This window comes from Myripristis murdjan, chromosome 10 (genome assembly GCF_902150065.1).
Source record: "Myripristis murdjan chromosome 10, fMyrMur1.1, whole genome shotgun sequence".
NCBI lineage: Eukaryota > Metazoa > Chordata > Actinopteri > Holocentriformes > Holocentridae > Myripristis > Myripristis murdjan.
In genome coordinates this window covers 24,829,444-24,854,870 of record NC_043989.1, presented here as the reverse complement: position 1 = coordinate 24,854,870, position 25,427 = coordinate 24,829,444, and the positions used below count along the sequence as shown (strand labels likewise).

Here is a 25,427-nt window from a genome sequence, read left to right as displayed (position 1 = left end):
AGCTCTCTGTTTAATGGCACTCTGATTACAGTAGCACTGAAGATAAAAAGTTAAAAGACAAAAACACAACATACAGGCATCCAATGACAGACTCCAGCTCACAGGGCACATGTACAGTGTGACTGCAAACTGCCATACATCTAATTTAAGCAAGCTCTGCAATGTACACAATTTATGGCTATTGGTATTGGGTAAATACAACTGTTATGTATGTCACAACACTTGTAAAGTAACCTGGTAATTTATTAAGTAATAACTCATAAATGAAAAGATAAAGCAAAGCACAATGCCATTCCCTTCTCGCAGCCAAGGCCACCCTTCTTTTTGGTAAAAACTGCAATGGTGTGTCGCCATCGCCAGTTTGAAATATAAGTGCAGAAAAATAAAGTGCATCAATAGGTTTCAGTGTAGAGGCAGTAGAGGCATATAAATGACATCAACATCGCCAAGAATCATCTACAACGTACATAGTTTGAACAGTTTGCTTCTATCACTCTTGAATAAAACAAGCTTTATTTCTATAGACAAGTGGAACTTTAGTTTTCAGTTTCCTTTTCAGTTCCTTGATGCATGTTTTGAAGGATAGGTTATCGTCTAACAGAACACCCATTTATGTCCATAAGGGTAGTCTTTCAATTTATATATCATACGGAACAGTTTAAAGATAATGAAAGCCCTCTGAATAATACAAAGGTTTGGATGGCAGTGGGAAAAGTTGAGTAAATAACTGTGTCATCAGCATACAGGTGGTTTGGGCTACATGTTATGTTGATACCCAAATCATTCACCAGAGGTGGGAATACGCTAAAAAATAAGTTTCCAAAACTTAACTTTCCAAAACAACAACAGATTGTGATCAGTCTGATGAATAACTCCCAAAGGAAGCCGGGTGTTTCATTATAAACCCTTACATTAGAATAGATTCTAGCTGCTTTATGATGGTCCATAGTGTAAACAACTTGGAAACAGCTGTTATGACCCAACTGTTAAAATTCAAAATACAATACTCAGATAAAAATGCCCTACACTGTTTAGTTACCAGTTGAGGTAAAACCGTAGCTAAAAATGATCATTTTTAGATTTTGCAATTTTGCATGATCATTTTTAAAATAATGTGAAGTAATACTTATTACACCTACTTAATACACATTATTCTTATGACCTTCGGTCAAAGGTAATGCACAGGCTACTGTCCACAGAGCAGGAATACTCCGTGTTAATGTGGTCAGATAAAAAAAAAAAAAAAAAAAAAAAATGTGTGTTAAATTCTTGCAATAAAAGCAGCAGGCAATAATAAAAGACCTTGATGATTGGCCCCTGTGGATCAATGGCACAAAGTGAGTCAAACATTCCCTGTCCTGTAAAAAGCCTAAAAGAGAAACCCAGAGATCCCTATAGGCCCACTGTCAAAATCAGAAATAGGATCTCTGGGAGACATGAAAACATTTTCAAATAGAAGGCCTGTCAAAATAAAATGCCCATACTATTATTTCCCCTCATGAACGGTCTGATCTGGAAGAAATGACACTTCGTTTTGAGGAGATATTGTTTCAACTGTTCTCCAAAATCTTGCAAGATATGTGTCATGCTATGTGATCGTCTTTGCTGTTTCTCTTTGGTAGATTTGCAAATCTTCAGCGGCTGTTTCCCATATGACTCCCCCCTCCCTCCTCACCACCACCAAAGTTATTCATGTCACTCTTCAGGCTCTTGCAGATTCACAGTAATGCTGGTTTGATAACTCACACTTGGATTTCATTTTTTATGAAGGATGAAGTCGATACAGCTTCATAAAAACCCAGAGCCAAGCTGAGTAATATCAGATTTTTGCCAGTTACAGGCTACAAAGTGTCTGGTGATTTTGACAGGGTGTGGACTTGCATAGGTCATATAGATTTGTTTGACTGTTTGATGGTCTTAACCTAACCAGATGGTTTTGGGCAGACTGAAATTGAAGACCTTGCAAAAAATGGTCCTGAAAATCTAGGTGCTCATCTGATGTGGTAAAAATGACAAAAACAAGAAAAAGAAAAAGAAGAAAAAAAAAAAAACAATTCTTGCTCAAACACTGCTTGTCCAAATATTGCAGATATGCTGCCAAAGTACAGAAACAATCCAAATGTTGCCCTCCTCTCCCTTTTCCACCACAGCTAAATACCAATTAGCCATTGAGTCAGAATTGCTATAATTTGCCAAGTACAAAGGGCAGCTCACTGGGAAGATGCGAAATTGTCATTATGCAACTATAACTGCTAGGTAGCAGATAAGTGGACTTTGAACAGGTCCATATTATTTAAACCACTGACATTTATGGGACCTTGGGCTGATGTGGTCTAATTGGAAATGAGCACAGGATGAAAACTGCGGTCCCCTTTAGCTCTGTGGCGTGCTTAAACCACCGCTGCCATCTAATGGACACAGTGCTGAAATGCCAGATTTTAGCAAATGAACTCAACTGCTCATTGGATACATTTTCACCTAATTTTAATGATAATGTGATAATTTATTGATCCATGGAAGGAACATTTCTGCTCTCTTTCCTCTTCCATGTAAAGGTCAGAGGTCAGGGTCACATATAGAGCGGCAGCAGCTTTAGGGATTCAGTGTCTTGCTCAAGGACACTTCAGGGCTGCAGCTGGTCTCCTCACTCCCTACACCCTGTCATACAGTGTGTGGGTCATTAATTTAGCTATTACAGTACCCTGTGCATTGCTGTGCAGTCACTGATGATTTAGCTTATCAAATTTAATTAAATTTTAATTTGAAACAGAAGCTACAGTACGTTTGGCCTTGTAATTGTGAAAAACTCATCCTGGTTAAAATGTCACAGTGTATTAACCTGCCGGGGCCATAGTCGGTACCAAGATCAGCTTGAGCCAAGACCCGGTCCACAGGGCTGGAAGCCAAGTTGTGACCAAGACCAAATGAAAAATTCTTAAGTTGTTTTCTTCAGGATTAATGAGGGTGCAGATTTATGTGCCGGAGATCTGTGCAATACCTTTTAACATCCATTTAATCAATGCACGAGACGCTACTCAATTAATCAGGTTAAGTCAACATCCAATAGTAGATGAGACTGAAACAAGTCCAGGATGGTCCAGAAGTGTTCCCGAGACTGGACTCAGGAACCCCAGCCCTGAACTTAATATCATCACAGCGTTCAGTCATGATCTTCTCCTCCTCTGTCAGATTAAGAGGTTTGTTCTGTGTATGTGAAAATGGTTCAGCAGGCAAAAAGGATAATTTCTTTTTCTTTTCTTCTTATTAGGTACGTAGACAATCACAATATTAAGTAGTTTTGATGTATATTGTAACATGAAGTTATGCCCTCAATTTAAAAAAATGTGCCACACGAGAACACTCTGGAACCATATTGAAGCTGAAAAGGCTTTCTTACTCTTTATTACTCAGAGCTGCAAGAGTTGTAGAACACTGTGTACTGTGGTCTAAATGATAGCAAATTATATTTCTACCACAGAAAATGTTTGAATTGCCACCACAATCAGGGCTGTCAATATATCATCTGGAAAAAAATAAATCTATGAACCATAGTGAATAGTAGAGGAACGCTCTCTGTGCTGTCAGTGTGCTCCATGAAAATGTGGGATGTCTTTATACAAAGAGAATTTAAAAAAGAAAAAAGAAAGGATACCAAAGCAGTCTCCTTCATGATATGATATAATAAAGACATACTGTAATCTAGGTGGAGAGTGCCTTGGGATTCTTTTTCTCTCTTTATAAATCAATGAAATCATTTGGAATGATTTAACAATTATGAGGCTTGAATAGCATGAAATCTTTAAATTCTCTCCCAGCAGGGTAGGCTACTGATTTAAAGTAGCAGGCAGAGAAATAATGAAGCCCAATGGAAAAATCAGCACATGGGGCAGCAGCTTGAAGCACCAGCGAGCACTTTACTTAGAGAGAAATCTACAGTAGAGAACCTCTCATAAGAAAGACCCCTTGAGCAATAATGTGGCATAAATAATATTGCAATTAACAGAATTTCTATTTGTCTTTCCTCTTCAGAACATTTATAAAGGCGTCTTTGGGAACATCCACATTGCCGATCCGCCGCATCTTCTTTTTTCCCTCTGCTTGTTTCTTCAGTAGTTTCATTTTCCGTGTAATGTCACCCCCATACTGTGAAGACACAGAGAGTTAACATGAGGCATACAGGGCCATACATTTACAGGACATACTATATTTTTGGATCCAAACTTTCAAGAGGAAATACAATTTTTTGCTTACACATTTTGCAAGAACGTTTTTCCTATATGCCTTTATTCTGCAAGAGATAAACATATTATCACACATTAGGATAATGACACATTTTGCAGTTTTCTAGTACATGCTCCTATGCTTGAGAAAGAGGTGTTATATATCTTTGTTCAATCACTATTGTATAGATAAAATTTCTTATGAAAAAAAGCACACAATAATCCACCTTGATAAGCCATTTACCAATTTCCAAATCTTGTACTTACGTTTCCCTTGCGATGATTTTAGACCCAATGGCTGCTTGTACAGCAATCTCAAACATCTGCCTTGGTATGGAGTCTTTCAGTTTCTCACACATGGCTTTCCCAGCACTATAGGCCCGCTCTCTGCAACAAAAACACAGACCTGTCAGAAGTGACGCCAAAATACCAACAGACAAGTGCTCCAAATGGACAAAGCGTCTTGTCTTCAGTAACACTACAGACCAAGCAGTGGTCACTCATCTGCACGACAACAAGCCTAATGAAAAGATAGCATTTTTCCACCACCGCAACATTGTGAAATTTTGCCTCTGTTAAATATGCTGGGACTCTTGTGCATCTCTAGCGTTGTCAAACTTGATATCTGTTACATCCTATTCCTGGCCTACCAGAGTCCAGCATTAAAAAATCTTCATCTTGCACAGAACGCTACCAGAATATTGACTACGTTTCAAGAGTTCTGACTTCACTTCACTGGCTCCCAGTCCAAGCCTGATTTGAATTTAAGGTGGTTCTGCAACACGGACTTACACCGTCAACCTCATCATCCCTTCTGTTCTATCTCATGCTGTTTGTTCACAGGAGCCTGGTTAGGGTTAGGGTTGCTTTACTATCAATAAAATGAAGAAAAATCAGCAGGCAGCAAAGCATTCTTCCTACCAAGCTCCTCATCTCGGGAAAGAACCTACTCTTTAGCTCAGGTCCAGCACAGCTCAGGTCCAGCACAGGCTGTTCCTCTACATTAACTTAGACTGTATTAAGACAAATGTTTTAATAGGAACTAAGGATAGGCTTCTTCATTTTTGCTGCACGTCTAAACGTACTTCCTGTATGTGTGTGTATCTGCTTGTCTTTCCTGTTCTTCAGACACCGGTGCAGTGTCTCTACCTGGCCCAGGATGTGGCTGCTGCCCTATCCTCTATGGACGTTAGTGTTGGCCAAAGTCCCATCTGTGATGCAGAGTCTCCACCTGGCAGTGGATACGGGTGCTGCTTTAGCATCTGCGATCGCTGGTAATGGCCAAAGTTCCACCTCTGACGCAGTTCTCCAAATGGCTGTGGATACGGGCATTGCCCTTGTTTCTGTGGGCATTTGCGTCAACTGTGGCCTCATTTCTGCACCGCATTATGTTCCTCTTTACGTCATGTTTCTTATGTCATCATCACTGTCCATGAAACTGTCCATCTGCCCAGCAGCCATTAGGCAGGAAGTGCCAGGCACCTATTCCTTGCATGCACTTTGTCGGAGGTGCCAGGTATGCAAGGCTAAGTAGAACAGGCGGGCTTGTTCTGTTCTGCTAGAACTTGCTAACTGAGCATTTTGCTTTGTTTGGCTTCCTTGTGTTTGCATCTCATCATTAAGCTCAGTGACTGATTACTGATTAAATAGATCCGCATAGGCTCGGTCCTTTGAGAAATGCTTGCAGTTGGAGCTTGCAAATGCTATATAAATAAACGCTCTTGAACATGCACATGCTGCAGGGAAGGTTACAGGATTACCAGTGTAATTTTTTTTCTTATTGCTGTTAATGCATATGAAGACTTCCAACAGATTAAAGTATTTGCCGCAGTCAAAAGCCCCTACAGTCTCTTCTTCTACAGGTTTGCTTCTCCCACAAGTTACTCTCAGCGTTTTTCTATGATTTTATCATCAATGGTAAATACTTGGTTCAAACCAAGCTCTATTTTGTCTCTATTTCTTAACATGTTTACTTCCCTCTGATGGCCCCAAAGCAGCAAAATTAAACTCATGGCAGCTTGAATATAATAGGCGATTGTCAAATCCAAAAATGCAAGTCATTACTTGGGACTTGATGATTGATGATTGAGAGTGTTGTTCCAGAGTTGCCTTAAAGATACTGATTTTCTCGAGTAAATGAGCACAGATATGCTTCTGTACAGTCTGAGATGTGTGCTTGATGTAACTTGCACAATCAGTTAAGATGCACTGTTTTTTTTTATTTTTTATTTTCACAGCTTTTTCAAATGGCCCTTTACTGTAGACTGTAACGCTGCTTGGATGTGAGACCTCATTCTTGCCATGATTCATGGGGCTTCTGATGCATCATGGGCTAGTGCGCCAACTTCAGGGACCTGCCCTCTGTCCTCAAGTTCTTTCTCAAGAATCCGTATGGAGAAAGAGTGATCATCTTGATGGAAGTATGCAATAATCCCTTCTTGTAGAATGCATCAATTTCTTGTAAGACTTTAACTACGATCATTATGGTGTTATAAAGTTATGTTAGGAAATATTACAATAGGAATATGCTGATATAGCAAGATATCTTTGCATGCTTATATATTTTTAAAAACAACTGGAGCTTGTATATGATTTGTGGTTAAGGCAAGCCCACAGCAGTACAGACATAGTAAATTTTGACTTTGGCAAATACATTGGTGGGCTTTGATTTGCATCATCACGGCAACTTACATAAAACTGGCCAAGTCGTGCAGCAGTTATAACCTCTAGAAGTGTGAAATTTTTGACCGTTAATTAGAGCGTCCCCATCAGGCCAACGAGTGAAATGGCTTTAAATGCAAACATACGTCATCCCTCCAAGTTTTGTTTCACCTTGTGTGGGACAAAAACTTCCCCTCAGTGGGCAGAGCAAGGCACTACCACTGCCAAGAGAAGAGGCTTCATTGCCACGAAGGTCTCCATTGTCAAACTGTGTGCCCTTGTTGTACTGTAAGGTGCTCCGGATAAAAGCCTCCATCAAACAACAGATACAAATGGCTACTCTGCGGGAAAGGACATTCTTCTCTTGCCTGTCCCCGGCCACGAATCATAATTTTCTACAGCACTGTGGTGTGTCCCGTGTAAAAGATGGCCCGCTCTGTGATTGGTGTGATGCCCTTAAAGAAGAACAGACTGCAGGTACGCTCGGCTGGGCTCCAAGGCTCACAGTATATATATATAAATATATGGTCAGAGAGCAGCCATCGTTGGTGAAGCATGGCGCCCTTCAATTACCCAGGCCTGCGCTGGCGTGGCTAAGTACATTAAACACAGATCTGCTGTGGGTCATCAGTTTTTGCATGTGACTTACTCTACTGTCCTTGTCACAAATGGAATGAAGTCCTTGTCCGATGTGTAAAGTCAACGTAATAGATAATGTTAACACTGCCAAGCGGCCTTTTTTTAGTGTTATGCCGGGTGTTGAATGGACTTCACGGTCCACAGGGTCAGGAGAATTTCTCTACCAATAAAGGGTCATATAAATCTTGAAATCATATAAAAGCATAAAAATCAGCAAAAGGGGAGTCATAAGGTTTTTTTGTGATAGCACCGATAATGACTGTTGCTTCAGAAGACATTGCAGTGAAATAAATAAAAAGTAGATCTTTTCTATAGAACCATTTGTATCTACTGAGAGGACGTAAAGGTTTATCAACCAAAAACTCAAACAAAAGTTAGTAACTTTTGCTGCACAACATCTGAATTTAAACTAGTTGAAATGTACCTGTGTACAATTGTGGTGAGCTCTTCCACGGATCGCCCATTCAGCAGAATATCCATTTTTATCAGATCAGCAGCCTGGTAACCTGCATTCTCATAGTCAAAGCTATGGAGGGGAAAAGAAAAATAAGAGCCTAATAGAGGCAGAGAGCGCTTTCAGAGAGCTACTTCATTTTCATAAGACCTTTATCTGACATTGTAAAACTACGCAGAACTCTGAGAGGCAGATGTGAAAAGGAAAACTGTGAAGGGACCTGACTGAAAGACTTTCTTCAAATTAGGACTCAAGCTTAAAAAATGAATATTCAAGATCATAAAGGATCTGAAAGGGAGCACTCTTTCCTCCCTTTCCTTTCCTAGCAAACATCATCTGGGCAAAAAAGGATGAAGTCCAAAACCAAAGCAAAGCAAAATCCTACATGTACGTCACACTATGGGCTTTGTTTTATGGTTCTATGTATTGGATATGTTGATTTATTTTTCTCTGAATTTTACGGATGGGCCCATCGACAAAAGGCCTGAAAGTATTTTGGAACAACTTCTGTATATATAAATTTCTGAGTTGTTTTGAAGCCGTTATGATGTTGTTTTGAAGCATGTATGTCACATTTTTATTTATACAAGAAAAAGACTGGAGTTCTGGACAAATTAAGAAATTTCCTTACACTGCCCTTGCAATATACACAAGTCTTGTATTTACTAATGTGTGTACGTTGGGACTTTGGACACAGTAAACAAGCCTACTACTTCAAATATTTGTCACAGTATTTACATAGTACACTGCATCGTTTTACCTGGCATATCCAGAAGACATTGATTTGAGCAGATCGTAGAAATCCACCACGATTTCATTTAAAGGGAAGAGATACTTCATCATCACACGGTGGTCGTCGATGTACACCATGTTCTTCTGGACGCCTCTGCGATTCTTTGGGATGAAAAACAACATTTTGGTTTTATTTCCATCAGTCTTGCCAAGGCGTTCTTAATGTATCCAAGATCCTATAAAGTTCTCACTGCTTCAAAATGCTTACGTTGTGTTTAATTTTCAGTAATGAAAAGAAAGGAGCAAACAACATGAAATGAACAGGAGGGGGGAAGTTACTTTTTGAAACTGAGGGAGGCTGGTTGGACATCGTACAATAGGTTTTCTGATAGCTGAAAAAAAGGAGGCCAAGGCATGTTTCTTTTGTCAAAACTGTGTAAACATGTAGGGTAGCCAAAGAGAGTAAAAAAAGGCTCATTTAACTTTTGCACATTAAAGAGGCGTTCATTGGCTTGCTTTTGTGAAGTACTCGTTTCATCTTGACTCCAATGAGCACCTTCTGCAATCAGACTTTAAACAGACCAACTTGGAGAGGCATGAAGCAGAAACACACTCCAGTATCCCCTCTCAAACTACATTTTCTGACAGACTGGAGAGAATGAGGCCCATTTGCCCATGATTAGTCAGAAGAAGCGTCCCTGTTTGATGTGATGTAACATCTGGGAAACTCGGCTTTCTTCTTCCCATATCATTTGCATACAACAATGTATGTTGAGAAGTGAGACAGACATGTCAGGGGTGCACAAGCAAGCGAAAACAACACACCATATGGCGCAGAGAGAACAAGTTCCAGATAAGTAGCTTTGACAATAAACTCCGACAAATACAGTCAGTGCAGTTTCTGTTGTTCTGTCAGTCATCGTGGCCAACAGAGAAAACAGATGCTCTAGATAAACACTGTACGCGTGTGTTGGCAGAGCTCTGCTATCAAGATTCAGTGATATTAGAGACAGGCTTACCATGCAGAGGCTCATAATCTTGCCAGTGTAAGTGTCTGGAGAGAGAATGGTCCCCACCACCATGGGCTCCAGATACTCCGACACGAGCGATCTGTCTGGGAACTGAGCCGGGTTCACGATGGTGATCTCCTCGCTGCCGTGTTCCTGCACGGACAGCCTGCGTTATTTTAGCCTGCGACTCAGACGGCTTAAAGCCAAACTGTACTCTGGTAGTGCTGGACTGAATCATTCCCTGGACATTACGAGTCCACATCGTGGTGTTATATCCTAATTAGTTGCTTTGTGCTCCCATTAATTTCTCCCATAAATTATTTTCTGCATTTCCATCTCGCCATTCATTTCCATAGTGCAGCAAAACAGCTCCCAAAAAACATTTTAGCACATAAATGAACACAAACAAAGAGGATTATGCAAATATATAAACAACAAGTCCCAGTACCCCTTTTTTCGCGTAATTACTTATTTGTGAAAGTAATCTCAGGTTGTTTCTTCCAGGCGTGAGGCTACTGTGCAGAAGTTTCTTGCAGATGCTCCCTGCAGGATCTACTTGCCCATTCAAACAGGAGAATAATAAGAAAAGAGCAACAAGAAAAAAAATGGCTACTGGGACTTGTTTTTTATGGTGGCATAATCCACTTTGTTTGCATTTGTTTACACACTAAAATTGTTATTTTGGGAGCTGGTTTGCCACATTTTGGAAGTGAATGATATAACAATATTAATTATGCATTTTATTTGAGCAACAACTTCCAGGACACCCAAGGTCACCTTGCAAGAGAAAAAAACAAAAACAACAGTAATAGTAAAAGTGTAATAAACTTTCAGGCACAGAATTTGATGGTTGAATCTATATGGCTCTCGTTACAGGTCTGACTCTGTGCCTTTGCTTACTCCATTTTTTTGACAGTTGAGTCTAACGAGTCCTTGCTTCGGTCAGCAAAGTAGCCATACTTGCCAGAATGTTTCAATTAAAACATTACAATTGTACAAAAATAAAATCTTACTTAGTGGTAAAAATCTGCTAACATGGTGAGAAAGTTTAGTTTCCGGTGCAATGCGACTTGCATCCAAACCGGCTGTGATTTCATCGCGACAAAAAGTGAAGATTGTCCTCTTGTGTCTTTTGCTGTCATTTTACAGGGAGGCAAGCCAACAATACGAGTAAGAAATCAGACTTTCCCAGGTGAGTTAGATCAGTCTTCACGCTGAAATTACAATATCCGCCCAGCTCTACTGTAGGAGCAGAAAATATATGACCTGGAAATGGCTCTTACCTTAATGAGCTTGGCTGAGGAGAGGACAGCCTTGTAGGGCACAGTGGGCGCTGTTACTATAACGGAGGCATTGTACTCCTGCTCCAGCCTCTGATTGAACACCTCCATATGGAGAAGACCCAGGAAGCCAAGTCTGCAGGGGGGCAGGAGGGGGCACAGGTTCCCTTAAATTTCAAGTTCTGTAATTGATACTCAGGTCTTAATTACAAAGAGCCCGTTTGGAAAGACTTCAACTCATACAGTACCGCAATATCTTCACGACTAATTTACAACCCACCGCACTTTTATATTTCCCACTCCTACGCCTGCAGCACCACCACTAATTAAGTCACATTTTACACTGACTAGAATGGCAATATGACCTGCCCTGATAAATGAGCAACAAGGGATCAGCTTTTTTTTTTCTTTCTTTCTTTGCAAGGTTTTGTTTGTGCCATGTTTTGGCTTAAAAATCTGACCTCAAAATATAAGTTATTTCTTTTCACTTTAAACATAAAACAACAATGCAACACGAAATATTATGTTTTGGCAGTGTAATGCAGCAACAAAAGCCTTTGTGTGAAGTGAAGCTTTTCAACGTTATCGTTTTATTAATTTAAAAGCAGTGTTGGATCTTATACATTACTAATATGTTCGCGGTAAATTTACATCATGCTCATTTTTTTTTTCAAAAAATGTACAAGAACTGTGGTGTGAAAAAAGCAACCAGGGTTCATCATATATATACAGTTTGATAAACTGAGGATGCCTTAGTGAGTAAACTGTTTGAAATACACCCAAAAGAAAACTATTCATCCACTTATTGAGGAAAAAATATGAGGTGTGAGTATGTGTGGAAGCCAAAGAGAGAATAAGAAACACCTTACTGTTTCCTCTCCATGTGTATTGTGTTAGAGAAAAACAAAAGTTTAAGCAACATTGAGGAATTCAATACATTTAGCAATAAGAGAACAGCTGTTCTGCAATGGAAAATGACTTGAGAAACGTCACAAAAGAAGCTCACATGCCAATCTTTTATCTAATAAATCCCTGACACAGAGCGACTGAACAAACACCCTCAGTCATGAACAGGCTCGGTTAATGTGGTTGCAGTGTTCTTAAAATCCCCCGTTTTTTCACTGTTTCTGTATGACCATGGCATACTGCAGAGGCCGATTCCTCAGCTGTTTAAGACATTTTTATTCTAATTCTAGGCAGCAAGCAGTCACCCTCACCTCCAGCCTGCTCCCAGGGCCAGACTGCTGTCTCTCTGCACCGTGACACTTGAGTCATTCAGGGTCAGTCTTTCGATGGCGCTGCGAAGGCCAGTGTATTCTGACTGGTCCATTGGATACATGCCTGAGGGAGCAAAACAACGAGGGAAGACACAGAGAGAGGGCACGGCATTATTCCTCTTCCTCTCTGGAAAGCACAAAAATCCTGCCCACTGCTTACTGCAGTCACATTCATGACAGTAAAACACAATGCATGAAGTGGTTGTTTGTCTTTCCAGTATTTTTTCCATATTCTGCAATACTTATGTTTAGTGTTATGTTATGTGCTGTGTATTTAGTGAGTCATGGTAATTTTGTGTGTCAGGAAATGTATCTACATGGCAATCTGAGTCCTAATGATCTCGATCTTCTAGTGACTACGAGCACTGATTATATCCATAGTATTCTGTTCAATCACTATGCGGCCATCCAGGTGAAAATTACAGGCGATTATAATCAAAGAACAGCCACAGCCAATGAGCTGTGCATAAATTAAGGCATCATATCAGTAGGAAATGCATGTGATATTATGGAAATATGAATAAAATATCATTATCATTATGTGGTGTTTAAGTGTGTGTGTAGATACCGTCTGGCACTTTGGTTATCATAATGTTGTGAAATGATCCTGAGCTTAAAAACAGCTTTATAGTAAAGGGATACAAATTGCTGGATTTATTAGCCTGTTCTGGCTGAGTATAATAAACAAAGTTTGCCTTTACTGATCATATCTACATTACTAAGAACCAGCTACTAATAATTACTAATTTAAAAAACATGATTTTGTATAAATATGTTATGAAAGCACAAATACTTGAAAATTGTTTGATTAAAAATCATGCAGATCAGAACTGCGTGTACCAGCGAAGACCATGGGCTTGGCGGGCTTGAACCCTGGCAGGGCTTCCACCGGCTGCTGCTGCAGGTAAAGTGTGTCACCGATCTGGGCCTCCTTCACATCCTTCATCCCTGCTACCATGTAGCCCACCTGGCCTGCATACCTGCACACCACAGCAGCACAGAGTGGCGTCACACCACGGTAACTGTCAGAGTCAACTTGTCAAACTGGCTAAACCAGGATGCACTGGGCCTGTTACAGAGGAGGCTCCGCAGCCGAGAGATGCAGGCTCCAAAGGAGAGGAGGAGAAATAGCTCTCCCAGTGAACTGTCAGAAGTAGTTTACTCTCAAGAGAAACTACATTAGAAATGTCAGTGTATTTCATATCTTCATTGTCATGCAGACAGAATTTAACTGCAGCTGTACTGACTCACTGACAATCTAATTTAACGCGCATATCTCTCTGGCACCGACAGAGAAAGATTAATAGTGCAGCTGATTTTATGATGTTAAGAATAAAAAAAAAATCATTAAAAAAAACAACTCCTACAATCTGTCTGTCGGGCGCTCATCTGGCCGCAGGAGCCCCAGCTCGTTGACTTCGTAGGCTTTGCCGAGGTGCGCCGACACGATCCTGTCCCCCTTTTTGACTTGGCCTCCGAACAGGGCGATGTTAGCCACCACTCCTCTGTAGTGGTCAAAAGTGGAGTCAAACACCAGGGCTTTAAAGGGGTCATCGGTGCTCACCTCAGGCCTGAGAATGGAAAAACAAATCCACAGTATCAATGTTTCAATGTGTCAAACATCTCTCGTGTGAAAAATGAACCCATCTGAGACAACTTACGGTGGAATCCTGTTCACGACCTCTTGGAGAACTCGCTCAACGTTGGTTCCGAGTTTAGCTGAAATCTTAAGAAGAGGTGAGATAATAAATGAATAGGAGTTACACAAAACCCGGATATTAGAACTTAAATGAACAGGTCATACAAAAAACAAGGATTACATTTCCCCGCTTATTCCTGGTGCAATCTGTCCATAAAGTACAATTTTCAGAGAATAGTTCCAAACTAATCGCTTCGCCCTGAAGGCTGTGGATGAAATGTGGTCTGCGTCATCGTATTTGGAGAGAGCTGTTGCTGTTGAGTTTCTCACATGTAAGTTTTTGACAGTTTGAGCTCCACAAATAAATACCCATCCTGCCCCAATCCACTGTACTGGCGTGAAGGGAGAGAAATTGAAAGCTGTTGAAGAGTACCATCTGTGTATGAAAAAATAAACTCACACATCCTAGTCTATTCCTTGACCTATCAGAATGGATTTTGTTATAATTGGTTGAGACATGCTGCAAAAACATGAATAAAAAAAAACACTACAGTCACAATAATTAACAGTTGGCAGTTACAAGTTTGAATGAAGAGCAACACTGTTAATAATATTGTCATGTCTTCATACAAGCCTACTTTATGCTTGTCATACTTCCTTTTTTGTAGCAGGCTTACAAACATAGCAAAATGTAACATCATATTGGATTGATCTGCAGAGGTAGAGGGGGTACACAGCAGGAGGATGAATGAGGAAGGGTGAACGGTACCTTTACAAATAAAAAGCAGCTTGCCGTGGTCTCCGACTTACCCGAATGCATTCTTCACGTGGAATATCAAAGACTTTTTCAATCTGAGCCTCCACCCTGTCTGGATCAGCATTCTTCAAATCAATCTGCAGGAAGAAACAGCAGAGCGGTCTGGTTTGTCACACAGCTGTCGGCCGGGAAAACACCAAGTAACACTGGTGGGTCTGAGTGTACCTTGTTGATGACGGGGATAATGGTCAGCTGTGCTTCAAAAGCCAGGTAGAAGTTGGCCACCGTCTGTGCTTGAATCCCCTTCACATGTTGACAAAATGTTAAAAAGGTTGCATCACATGCAAGATGTAAATCCACAAAGATAACTGGCACAAAACACTCTGGTCGCCTACCTGGTTGGCGTCGACAATCAACAGAACGCCTTGGCATGCAGAAATCGAGCGTGAGACCTCATAACTGAAGTCGACGTGACCCTAGGCGCAGGGAACACATTTGAGATTTTTTTTTTTTTAAAAAAAGAAAAGTTATGCTGTTGTGCAGCTCAGGAAGAAATCATCTTGACAGCAAAATGACCTGTAAAATATTGCTATGGACTCTGAATGTCAGAGGTGCATGCCTAAAATATAAATCTGTTTTTCCCTGTGCCCTTCTTGTGACTTTTGACCGATTATTCACTTGTGCATAAAGCAATCATTAATGGTTGAGTTTTGAAGCACCGACGGTGTATGGAGTAGGAAAGCTGCATATTGTAGCTTAAAAATCATCTGTCAAACGCACTTACAGGTCACATGCTTCTACCTAGTGATCCAGCTGCAGCCTCAGCAGGCACACACTGGAGACTTTGGTGCAAAGTAAAACTGTGGATCCCCGTCTTTCTCTCCAGGCTTCCCATCCAGCTCAGGAGGCAGCCGGCTTACCGGCGTGTCGATGAGGTTCAGGAGGTACTGCTGACCCTGGTGGCTGTAAAACAGCGAGGCGGTCTGGGCCTTCACGGTTATCCCTCTCTCCCGCTCCACCTGCAGCTTGTCCAGCACCTGTTTGTTCTTCTCAGTCTTGGCGATGGCACCTGGAAATCAGGGTACGCCACGGTTACTGCTCTCTGTCAGACAGCTCACTAACAGCTTGCTTCAGTCTCTTGGACCCTTTATTAAAAAACTGTAACATTCACGGACTCATTCAGTCATATAATGTAAAAAAGGAACAACCCTAATAAGCAGAGAGCACATAATTCAATATAAAACATTAAGACACACTCTTTCTCATGTCAAACCCAAGGTTTACCAATTTCAGACTGATTGTATAGGTGACATCATTTTCACATCCAGTTTACATGAATGGTATTTAACAAAATAAGCAAATGCATAAAACATTATTTTAAATTGGACACTCCAGTCTAAGTAGCAAATTTTTCTATTTTTATTTAATCAGTAAGTCTATCACACAGGCTTCAGATTGCTCTTGCTCGACTGAAAACTCCTATTTATATGTTGTTTCTGTGTAGTGCCCTCATATTGCTGTAATACACCCCCATGTGTTTTTAAATGTTTTCCCATCTTTTAGAATATGTTGCTAATTTCAATGATAGAGATCATACTAATAAACTGTGTACTATTTCATCATCTATATTCATTCTAAGTTTCATTTTTGTTTCTATCTTTATGTCCGTCACTGCTCTCTAAACCAGCAACATAAGACAATTCTGCTATGTGTAAATCTGAGTTTTCACACACCAAAAAGACAAAGAAGATATACTGCACATGGTGTAGTGAGGAAAACACAGGCTACCTGTCATCTCCAGCAGCCGGTCAGCCAAAGTGCTTTTTCCATGGTCGATGTGGGCGATGATGCTGAAATTCCTGATCCTCTCCACGGGGAACTTGGACAGGTCAACAGCGTCCTTCAGTGCAAAAGGAAAAAGAATTACAAATAACTGTGAATAAGATGACAACTCCTGTGTAGAACTAGGACCAATCTAGACCTGTTTCTCAAAGGATCAGACCAAAGGGAGCTACAGTGAGCTGGACTCTGGTGGGCTCATAGGCTGTTTGTTGAGTTCATTTCCAGGGCAGCAGGACAGCTCTCTATTATTGGGATGTTATTATGGTCTTATAGTTTCCGCGGGTTAATGAAGCTGGTTTAGACCAACATTAAGCAGAGAGTGCTGGTGCCGCCTGTCAGTGCAGTGACACAGTGAGACCCAGGTGTGTGTGTCCGTGCTGGCCGCTACCTGGTGTGTGTGAGAGCTGAGGTCCCTGCAGCGGAGCACCGGCAGCCTCTTCATCCAGCGGTGCCGCCACACCGTCCCGCTCAGCCCGCAGCTGGACGTCCTCCGTCTGGACACTCTGAACTCTGACAGGTGCCGTAAAAACGCTGCTTCACACCGTCTGACCAGGCAGAAGGACATGTTTTCTTCAGGAGGAGGTAGCGAGCCCTCACAGAGACAGGAGCCGAGTGAAGCGGGCTGACAGCGGCTTTATCTGAGCTTTCAGCGCGGACACCAGGCAGTCCTGTCGCCGGAGCGCACGGTTTACTCTGTTCTGTCAACTCTCTATTAAAGACACGAAGCACTGGGAATAACCCCAATACATGAGCCGCTACTGGGCCGCCATATTGGGGTGACAGGTCACCGGCAAGGGTTGCTGGGAAACGTTGTTGACTTTTGGAGCCAGAGAGGAGAAAACAAATAAGATATGACACTGCAGGAACTTCCGGTTTCGATGAGTAACGAAAGCAAGGCAGGTTTATTTGCATCGCACCAGTCACACACACAAAGTGATTCTGAGTGCTTCACTTAGGCACAGGAATACATTACGAAAAATAAAACTCCGAGAAAACATAAAAGGTTAAAAACATTAAAAGCTGGAAAAAAAAAAAAAAAAAAAAAAACGATAAAAGCAAAAACAAAACAAGAATGAGCAAAAAATTACTTTATGATGATCAGGTGGTAAGATGTGTTTTATTGGAAAACTGCAGCAAACAGTAATGTTATACAATTGACTAAACCTTTATTAAAGGAAGAGGAAAATCATCTTTGGTCTCGCCAAGTAGAATAAGAAATATCACATGAAAACAACAAATCTCACCACATCACATCAAAAGGACAGAGAGGTGCAGACGGAGGCAGGTGGTTGGTTAAATTAACTGCAACATGCTTGGAAAACCTTTTTTTTTCTAAATACACTACTCAGTTTATTTTTACAGATTGAATGACTTCATGACAGAAGAAGATTAGGGCTAGACACACAAACACATACACACACACACACACAGAGAGAGAGAGAGAGAGAGAGAGAGAGAGGGAGAGAGAGAGGGACGGAGGGAGGGAACTGGGCTCTGAGATTAATCTCAGAATTCTGAAAAAGTCATAAATCTGAGAATAAAGTCAGAATTCTGACTTTTTTTCTCTGAACTGTCACATTAAAATCACAATTCCGATTTTAATCTCCGAATTCGAAGAAATAATTCCGAATTCTGAGATAAATTTCAGAACACTATTTTTATTTATATATTCATTCATTCATTCATTGGTCCTAAATGTCTGCAAGGGCTTCCAGATAGAATATCAAATAAACAAAAAAGCAAATAAATCAATAAGTAAATGCTACTGGTCACTATTAGCAGATCTAGCAGGTCCAAAAAAGAAAGAAAGAAAATTTCTTCTTTTCGTCTTTCATATGTTGTTGTAGTTGTTGCTGTTATTATTAATATTCATAATAATATTAATACCAATGATTATGTGGTCCTCATCTTCTTGCAACACTATCTGAAAAATCCATCAATTCAATACAATTCAATTCAATTCAATTTTATTTATTTATATAGCCCAGAATCACAAATTACAAATTTGTCTCAAAGGGCTTTACAGGAAAGACAACATCCCCTGTCCTTGGACCCTCACATCGGATGAGGAACAACTCCCTAAAAAAACCCTTTAACAGGGAGAAAAATAGGAAGAAACCTCAGGGGAGCAACAAAGGAGGGATCCCTCCCCAGGACGGACAGACATGCAATGGATGTTGTAAACATCCATCAAATACAGCAGCTTCTTTCAGTGGAAGGTTTAACCACAATAAAGACCTCTCCTGTCACTCTTGATGTGCAGCAACTAGCAGGGAAAACACAGCAGCATGGGATCTCAAAGGAGCTAAAATCAACGCAGACGTAACAGACAGATTAGCCTCTTTTCGTGTATATTATCTTTGGAGAGGCTCAGCCAGCCGGAAGTCCCGCCCACTCGCCCTGTCAGATGAAGGATAAAAATGGGTAGCGGTTGTTATGACAACAATGCTGCCTCATGCACAAGAATAGATTACTGCTTCCCTTCTGTCAGCGTGCAGCCAGAGATTACAGTCCTCTATTACCACAAATAGGTTTTCAAACGATGTGGTTTCATCCGAGAATCAAGCTCATCCTTCATACGAGCACCTTTAAAGTCACCGATCAGATCAGCCGTGATCTCAGGCAGGCTGGAGTCTCAGTCATGCTTTTTCAGCCTTAATCTTGACTTTGTGGGCTTAGATACAGCTGCATGTGGTCATTTTACAGGGATATAAGGCATGTTGTCTGAATCACACCACATTTATTTAAATGTAAGAGGTAAAATTGTCCACTGTTGAGCAGCTTGGACTAAGTTCATGAATCTGATATTAATGTCCCCATCTGAAATGTGTGATCAATGCTCAGTGGCTGTCAGTTATGAAAAGACATATCTCAACATGTCAAACGGCAGCTCTGCTATTTTGCTCCTCCAGCCAGTAGATGCGTCACATCCATCAGTATTGATTTCTGTCAGGCCAGTCTCCCAGCCGCTGAGCAGGGTCAGCTGTGGACTGAGGAGACCGAGTCCAGGGAGTGCAGACCTCTCGCCGGGGAGCGTGCAGCCTCTGAGTGGCGGGGAGCTCAGGCCGGAGAGCGAAGCCGGCTCGGCATTGGAGCTCAGTGCCACGGGGCTCTGTGTGCCGTCAACCACGACATTCGTAATGACAGTCCTGCGTGGCATCACAAAAACACTGCTCGTCAGCTGCGGGAAACACATCCTCCCGCTGAAGGAGGAGAGGAGCTGCCGACACGCCACAGCGCCATGGTCTCTACCTTACCTGGTGGTTGGAGTTTTAATTGAACATTTCCCAGAGGCAGAAATGACCTCACTTGTTGAATTAAACCTCAAAAGACCTTCAACTGGATCCACAAGAGCAGTTTGGGCCACGTTTAAGCTTAAGTTAGGGCTAGGTTAAGGTTACACACTTGAATCTTGTGAGTTTTTTGCAAATGGCAGATCCAACTGAGCACCACCCATAGATTTTTTTTCCACAGCCGCCATTTTGTCATGAAATAGCAGGGTAAACACAGGTGTTACCAATGACATTAATTAAGGTTGTTTTCAGTCTTTCCAGTGGAGCAGCATGAACACCAGCAGGACTCTGGGTTAGACCTGAATGGACCTGAACCTTCATTAATGTCATTAGTAGCGCCTGTGTTTACCCTGCTATTTCTTGACAAAATGGCCGCTGTTGAGAAGGTCTACCACAGTTTGTCAGAGCTCAAGCTAGCGAACTGGAAAACTTTAATAGCAAAGGAAGAACGGTCTAAATAGGAAAAACAAAAAAACAAAAAAAAAAAACGCAATTTCATTTTCTTATTTTTCATTGGTTCATAGTAGTCATGATCGTGGGAGGTCACGTTAGCGTACGAGGTTAGGCTAATTGCCTAATATAGCTAGTAACTGGAAGGTTGGCTGGATGAACTAGCTAACATACTAGATAATTAAGTATGGAGGAGTATTTTTTCCAGTAAGTAACAGGAGTAGGAGGTTTCATAGTATTAACAACGTCCTCTTTTACCCCTTATCCTTTTCGCTGGGCTTCCTTTCAGTGCTTCTTAAACAGAAAAACCAAGGCTCATTGAGTTTTAACTTGACCAATGAGACTATTTCTGCCTCCAGAGCAGCTCTGCCTCCAAGAAATATTTGTGTAAATACAACTACAATCGGCTTGGCAGTTCAAGACTTAATCACTGTGAAATGAGGCCCCGGAGCTGGAGAAATTGCTTACACACACAGTGTATTTGCTGTGTAAGTGATTGAGGCATAAACAGCGTGCTGGCAAACTCCTGTGATGTCATCAAAATGTTTTCAAATATCTTCGAAATTAAGTTTGAAGCTGCTCCGTGGACAGTAAATAAGACTGAGTGTGTGCACAGAGAGGTTTTCCACTCAGATGAGCTTTATTCTACAATATGGCTGGAACAAGCCGTGCTGAGTCGCGAGCGTGCCCAACTGTTCATTGGTTCCAGGCTAAATCAGAAAATTATCTTCACCATGCTTGCTAATTTTTTCTCCAACTGGCAGGTTGGCAGCCTGGCAGCCTGGCAAGGGGAACTTGAAAGCCATATTTCACTTTGGCATAAAATCATCTCATCATCTATCAACCTGAAATATGCCAGCTGCTGAGCATTAATCCCCTTTTTCAGTGGGTAGACAACAAGTGATAAAGTTATAACTGCTCAGGAGCTCTTATGCCCACAGAGCTACTTCAACCTAAATATTTATTCAAAGTGAAATCTTCCAAACACCCCAAAGACGCATCAAACCAGCTGTTAAGAATTGAAATGATATGTATTTTTATTAGAAACAGTGTGTACTAAATCAAGCATACACTTTCTGGACAATCATTTTATCTGGAATGTTTTAAGATTCTATCAGGACTTTGGAAAAAAAAAGTTAGAGTTAAAAATAAACAAATAATAAATTGTACAACATAATTTAATCCCCCCCAAAATAAGTGCTAGATTTTTCACTTCATGCAAAGTTTGGTTCAACAATCAAATTAAGCCAAAACATTGACGTGAATTAAATCATGTCACCTCATGAAAAAAATAACACAGTAAAATACCACGTGTGGCTACTGATATGGAGCTGAAGGTTATTTAACTTCGCAGTCTACCCATGGCAGGTTAATATGGATTTTTTTTTTTTCTCTCTCTCTTTCTATTCCCAAAATCCTGACCATTCCCATAACTTTGCCATGGGATCAAGCTAGGCAAATCAAGAGGAAAATGAGCCATTCATAGAAAATATTTGCTCATTTTGACTTTTTCCCTGTGTGAACATTCAAACATTACAAGCATTCTTTTGCGAATTACTTTCATTTCAATACAGTCCGACTAAAAGTTACGTTTTGCAGCTGTATTTGCTGTGATTTGTTGATTCTGATTGAAACTCCAACCACTTGCTATAAATCATGTTTGTGTCCACTGATTGGCTCGCCAGCTCTGTATCCTCCAACCCTTGTGCAACACCACATCTCATCAAATTTTGGTAGATTCATGATATTTTTATGATGCTGCGATGATTTCTCCAGTAAAACACCACATTACAAAACCTGGTCATTGGGTTGTGCCTGATTTCGGGCTGTTCATCAGATTTGATCACATCAGCACATGGCCTCTGAGAGTTTTAGCGTGTATACAACAATCAGTCGCAAAGAAATCTAAATTAAATCACTTCAGACTATCCAGGACATTCAGATGACACAGCTATAATCCTGTCCCAATCCTTGGCTTCATTTTTTCACTTTAGGCCTGCTACAACAAGACACCAAACGACAGAGAAATGACTTGGAAACATGATCTATCTTTCTAGAATTATCTATAATTATTTTAAAAAAATAGCTTGAGGGATTTTGAAATGGGATAGCCGTTGGCTATGGATACCACTGGAGTTAAAACTTTTATGGCTGACATGATATTTGATGCCACAGTGCTCCATGTCACTGAGTGTGTACAGTGTCCTCCAAAATCATTAGCACCTTTGGTGAGGAGGAGCCAATAAAAAGCTGCAAAAGCCAAACATGTTTTCACACAAGTATTATGCATCTAAACACCGAGTTGTAGCAGTTTGTGTTCATTCAAAACCTGATAGCAGAAACTGTGTATTTACAGGTGACATGTTGCAATTGGCGTATCAAATTATTATTATTACTTTTAAAAAGAAGGTGCAAATAATCATGAATTTTCAAATTTATTTGTGTGCTTTTGAAGAAAGGTGCACACATTCCTCCTGGTTTTCCTAACACGATAGCATATTCCTATCATATCAGACATGCAAGTCCAGCATTTTAAAAAATGTATTCTTTGACGGGGGAGAAAAACAGAGTGTGGGATTGATTATTGATTATATATACAGTATGTATCTACTAAGAAAAGTGAATTACACTATAATGAGTCATGCTTGAGTTATAAAGCTTTAAACGCTCCAACATGCTTTCTTTTCTCTAACTGAAGCTTCTTTTTCTGTGTTTCTTTCATAGGATGCACTCATCAATTTTGTAACTCGGATCATTCTGAATATTTGTAGAAAATGCTAGCGCTGGGCACCCCGGTGGCTCGCCAGATAAGAGCGTGTACCATGTGCCAAGGCTGAGTCCTGATCGCTGCATCCCGGGTTCGAATCTGACCTCAGGCCCTTTGTTGCGTGTCACCCCCTGCCTTTCCTGTCTCTCTTGACTGTGACTGTCAAATAAAGCAGAAATGCCAAAAATCTAATCTTTAAAAAAGAAAATGCCAGTGTTCAGTGAAATATTTTGACAGCCTTTTTTGGCTCCAAGTGTTTCAACAATTCTGGAGGTCAGTGTGCAGAGACAGCCCCATACCTATAGTCACAGACAATAAAACAACTTATATACTGAAACACAATATTGTACAGGTGTGTTTTTGCATTGGCTTGGACAGGAAAAAGAGTCAGGCCACTGTTAGATGGCAAATAAACATCATATAATCGGTCCAACTCCCCCAAAAGAAAATGATATTCTGCAATATCAAGAGGGAAGTGGGCAGCAACCAGCAGAATTCAACACATTTAGAAAGAATCTTAAATAACATTTGTGTGTTAATGCTTATGTGTTTAGTCTCCATTGATTTGTATGTAGCCACATAACTGGAACCATACGTTCAAGGAAATAAGCACTCTAATATAAGTAATCACACAATATGTCACCATGAAACCATGAATATAAATATACATACACATTTACAAAAGCCAGGTTTTCAAAAGTGCTGCAGACAGTGGTGTAGAAAACAGGAGAGGATAGAGGATCACAATGCAATCCAGGACTTGACTCTGCAAAGCTTTGTGTGTGCAGTTGCTGGAAGTATTTGGTACGTCTTTTAGTCCCCAGACCAGAACCTGTTAACTCTGGCCTCTAATTAGAAGGGACCATATCCTTATAACCGGTTCTCTGTTTAGGTAGGTGGCCCAGTAGACTAAGTTGAAGGTGCCGAAGAGAACTGGAAACATAATCCTTGACATCCGATCAATTTTGCTGACGCTGTTGAACGTCTTCTTGCTCTCTTGGGCTTTGCCGTCAGCTTTGGCCTTGTTGGGATCCGAAGCTCCGCCTTTGGCGATGGTGGGAAGCATGGTGGAGTCCTTGGTGATGTTGGGTGCGTAATTAGCCACTGCTACGGCATAGGCGTATTCTTCTTGACAACAGATGCCCTCTCTTTTTTCTGTTGAAAGACCAAAGGGAGTAGGAGCAGAGTAAGAAAAGGACTGAGAGGCAACCTCAGTATTACCATCTCATCCTCATTAAAAAAACATGTACATATGGGAGTGCTAACCCTAACCCTAACCCTAACCCTAACCCCTAACCCATAATGAAGGGTATCTAGATATGGATCAAACTAAATATATGGTGCAGTCAGAATAAAGGCCAGCAAAGGACTGTGGGTTCTGCAACAAGCTGAAAAAATCCAGTTCTGTTTGTTTTTGCAATTTTCCAAAGTTTCTTTCTGTCTTCAAGAAAGATCTGGATCTCAAAATTATACATTATTACTGCTAAATTACAATGAAAAATGGGTTTGACACGTGATATAATACACGGTGTCAGAACAGGGTATAATAAAGCATCATACTGAAGTATGCATGTCACGTGTTATTAAAAACATGCGTCACACCAAATAAAGTTACATTTTCCCTGGAGGCCCACATTAAGATTTTGACAAAATGTAGCCTCAGCTGCAACAGGATGTCACAAATTATGATTGGGGTAATAATATAATTACAGAGTTATTCAGGCCTTTCTTATATTATCATGACTTAGAGCAAAACAAACAGTCCACAGCCTTCCAGTGGAAAAATGACCTGAACAGCAGGATTGTGGTATTAATACCACAGCTTCCCCTAAAGTTACCTTAAAGAATGGTCAGTGATTTATTTCACCAATCTTCTTTTATCTTAGTTTGGTATTATTATTGTCAAAGTCGGCTTATTTTTCCCTTTCATAAAAATAAACTGTGGAGTCTGTCGCCCATGTGCGTCTGTTTGAAGTGCTATTTTTACATAGATGACTATACAAGTTTTAATATAGCATGTTTATTCTTATCTTTTTATATTTGCTTGTTTTATATGACCATATTTCAAATTCATGTCTTTGTCTTGAACATAGAAAGACAGCTACCATTATCACAGTAGTACACACATAGGCCCTGAGTGCTCCCCTGGAGCAGTTTAGGGGTTAAGTGCTTTGCCTGGGGCACATCATAGTTATTTATGGGCAGAGCGCATCACTGGCACTTCTCCAGTCACTTTCAGGGCCTTAACCAAATTTCCTACCAGCACTGGAATTCTAATCAGTGCTCTTCCTATCAAACTTGCCTCTAGTCTGTCACGACTACCGCAGTCCCGTGGCTAACAATACACTGGAAGAACGGCAAAGATTGGAATTTTAATTCTGCAAACTTTTCCTGGAGGCAGAAATA

The 25,427-nt window shown here is 40.7% G+C and overlaps 2 protein-coding genes across 2 annotated transcripts in view; both read right to left on the bottom strand.

Annotated features, from left to right (window-relative positions):
- Window positions 1-3,365: 3,365 nt before the first annotated feature.
- Window positions 3,366-17,314, bottom strand: guf1 (GTP binding elongation factor GUF1). Its single transcript, XM_030061673.1, has 17 exons — window positions 16,900-17,314; window positions 16,458-16,569; window positions 15,590-15,738; window positions 15,065-15,145; window positions 14,895-14,972; window positions 14,723-14,806; window positions 13,935-13,999; window positions 13,641-13,844; window positions 13,114-13,253; window positions 12,214-12,337; window positions 11,000-11,132; window positions 9,726-9,869; window positions 8,735-8,868; window positions 7,945-8,046; window positions 4,488-4,607; window positions 4,252-4,288; window positions 3,366-4,143 (listed from the first exon to the last, which is right to left on the bottom strand). Exons 1-17 carry the CDS (start codon window positions 17,074-17,076, stop codon window positions 4,009-4,011), a joined length of 2,019 nt encoding a protein of 672 aa, XP_029917533.1. The 5' UTR covers window positions 17,077-17,314; the 3' UTR covers window positions 3,366-4,008.
- A 6,526-nt stretch (window positions 17,315-23,840) lies between these two features.
- Window positions 23,841-25,427, bottom strand: part of LOC115366531 (gamma-aminobutyric acid receptor subunit alpha-2) — a 28,583-nt gene continuing 26,996 nt past the window's right edge. The window contains 2 exon segments of the mRNA XM_074933725.1: window positions 23,841-24,143; window positions 24,146-24,176. Of these exon segments, the coding sequence (XP_074789826.1) occupies window positions 23,857-24,143; window positions 24,146-24,176 (318 nt within the window). The 3' untranslated portion in view covers window positions 23,841-23,856.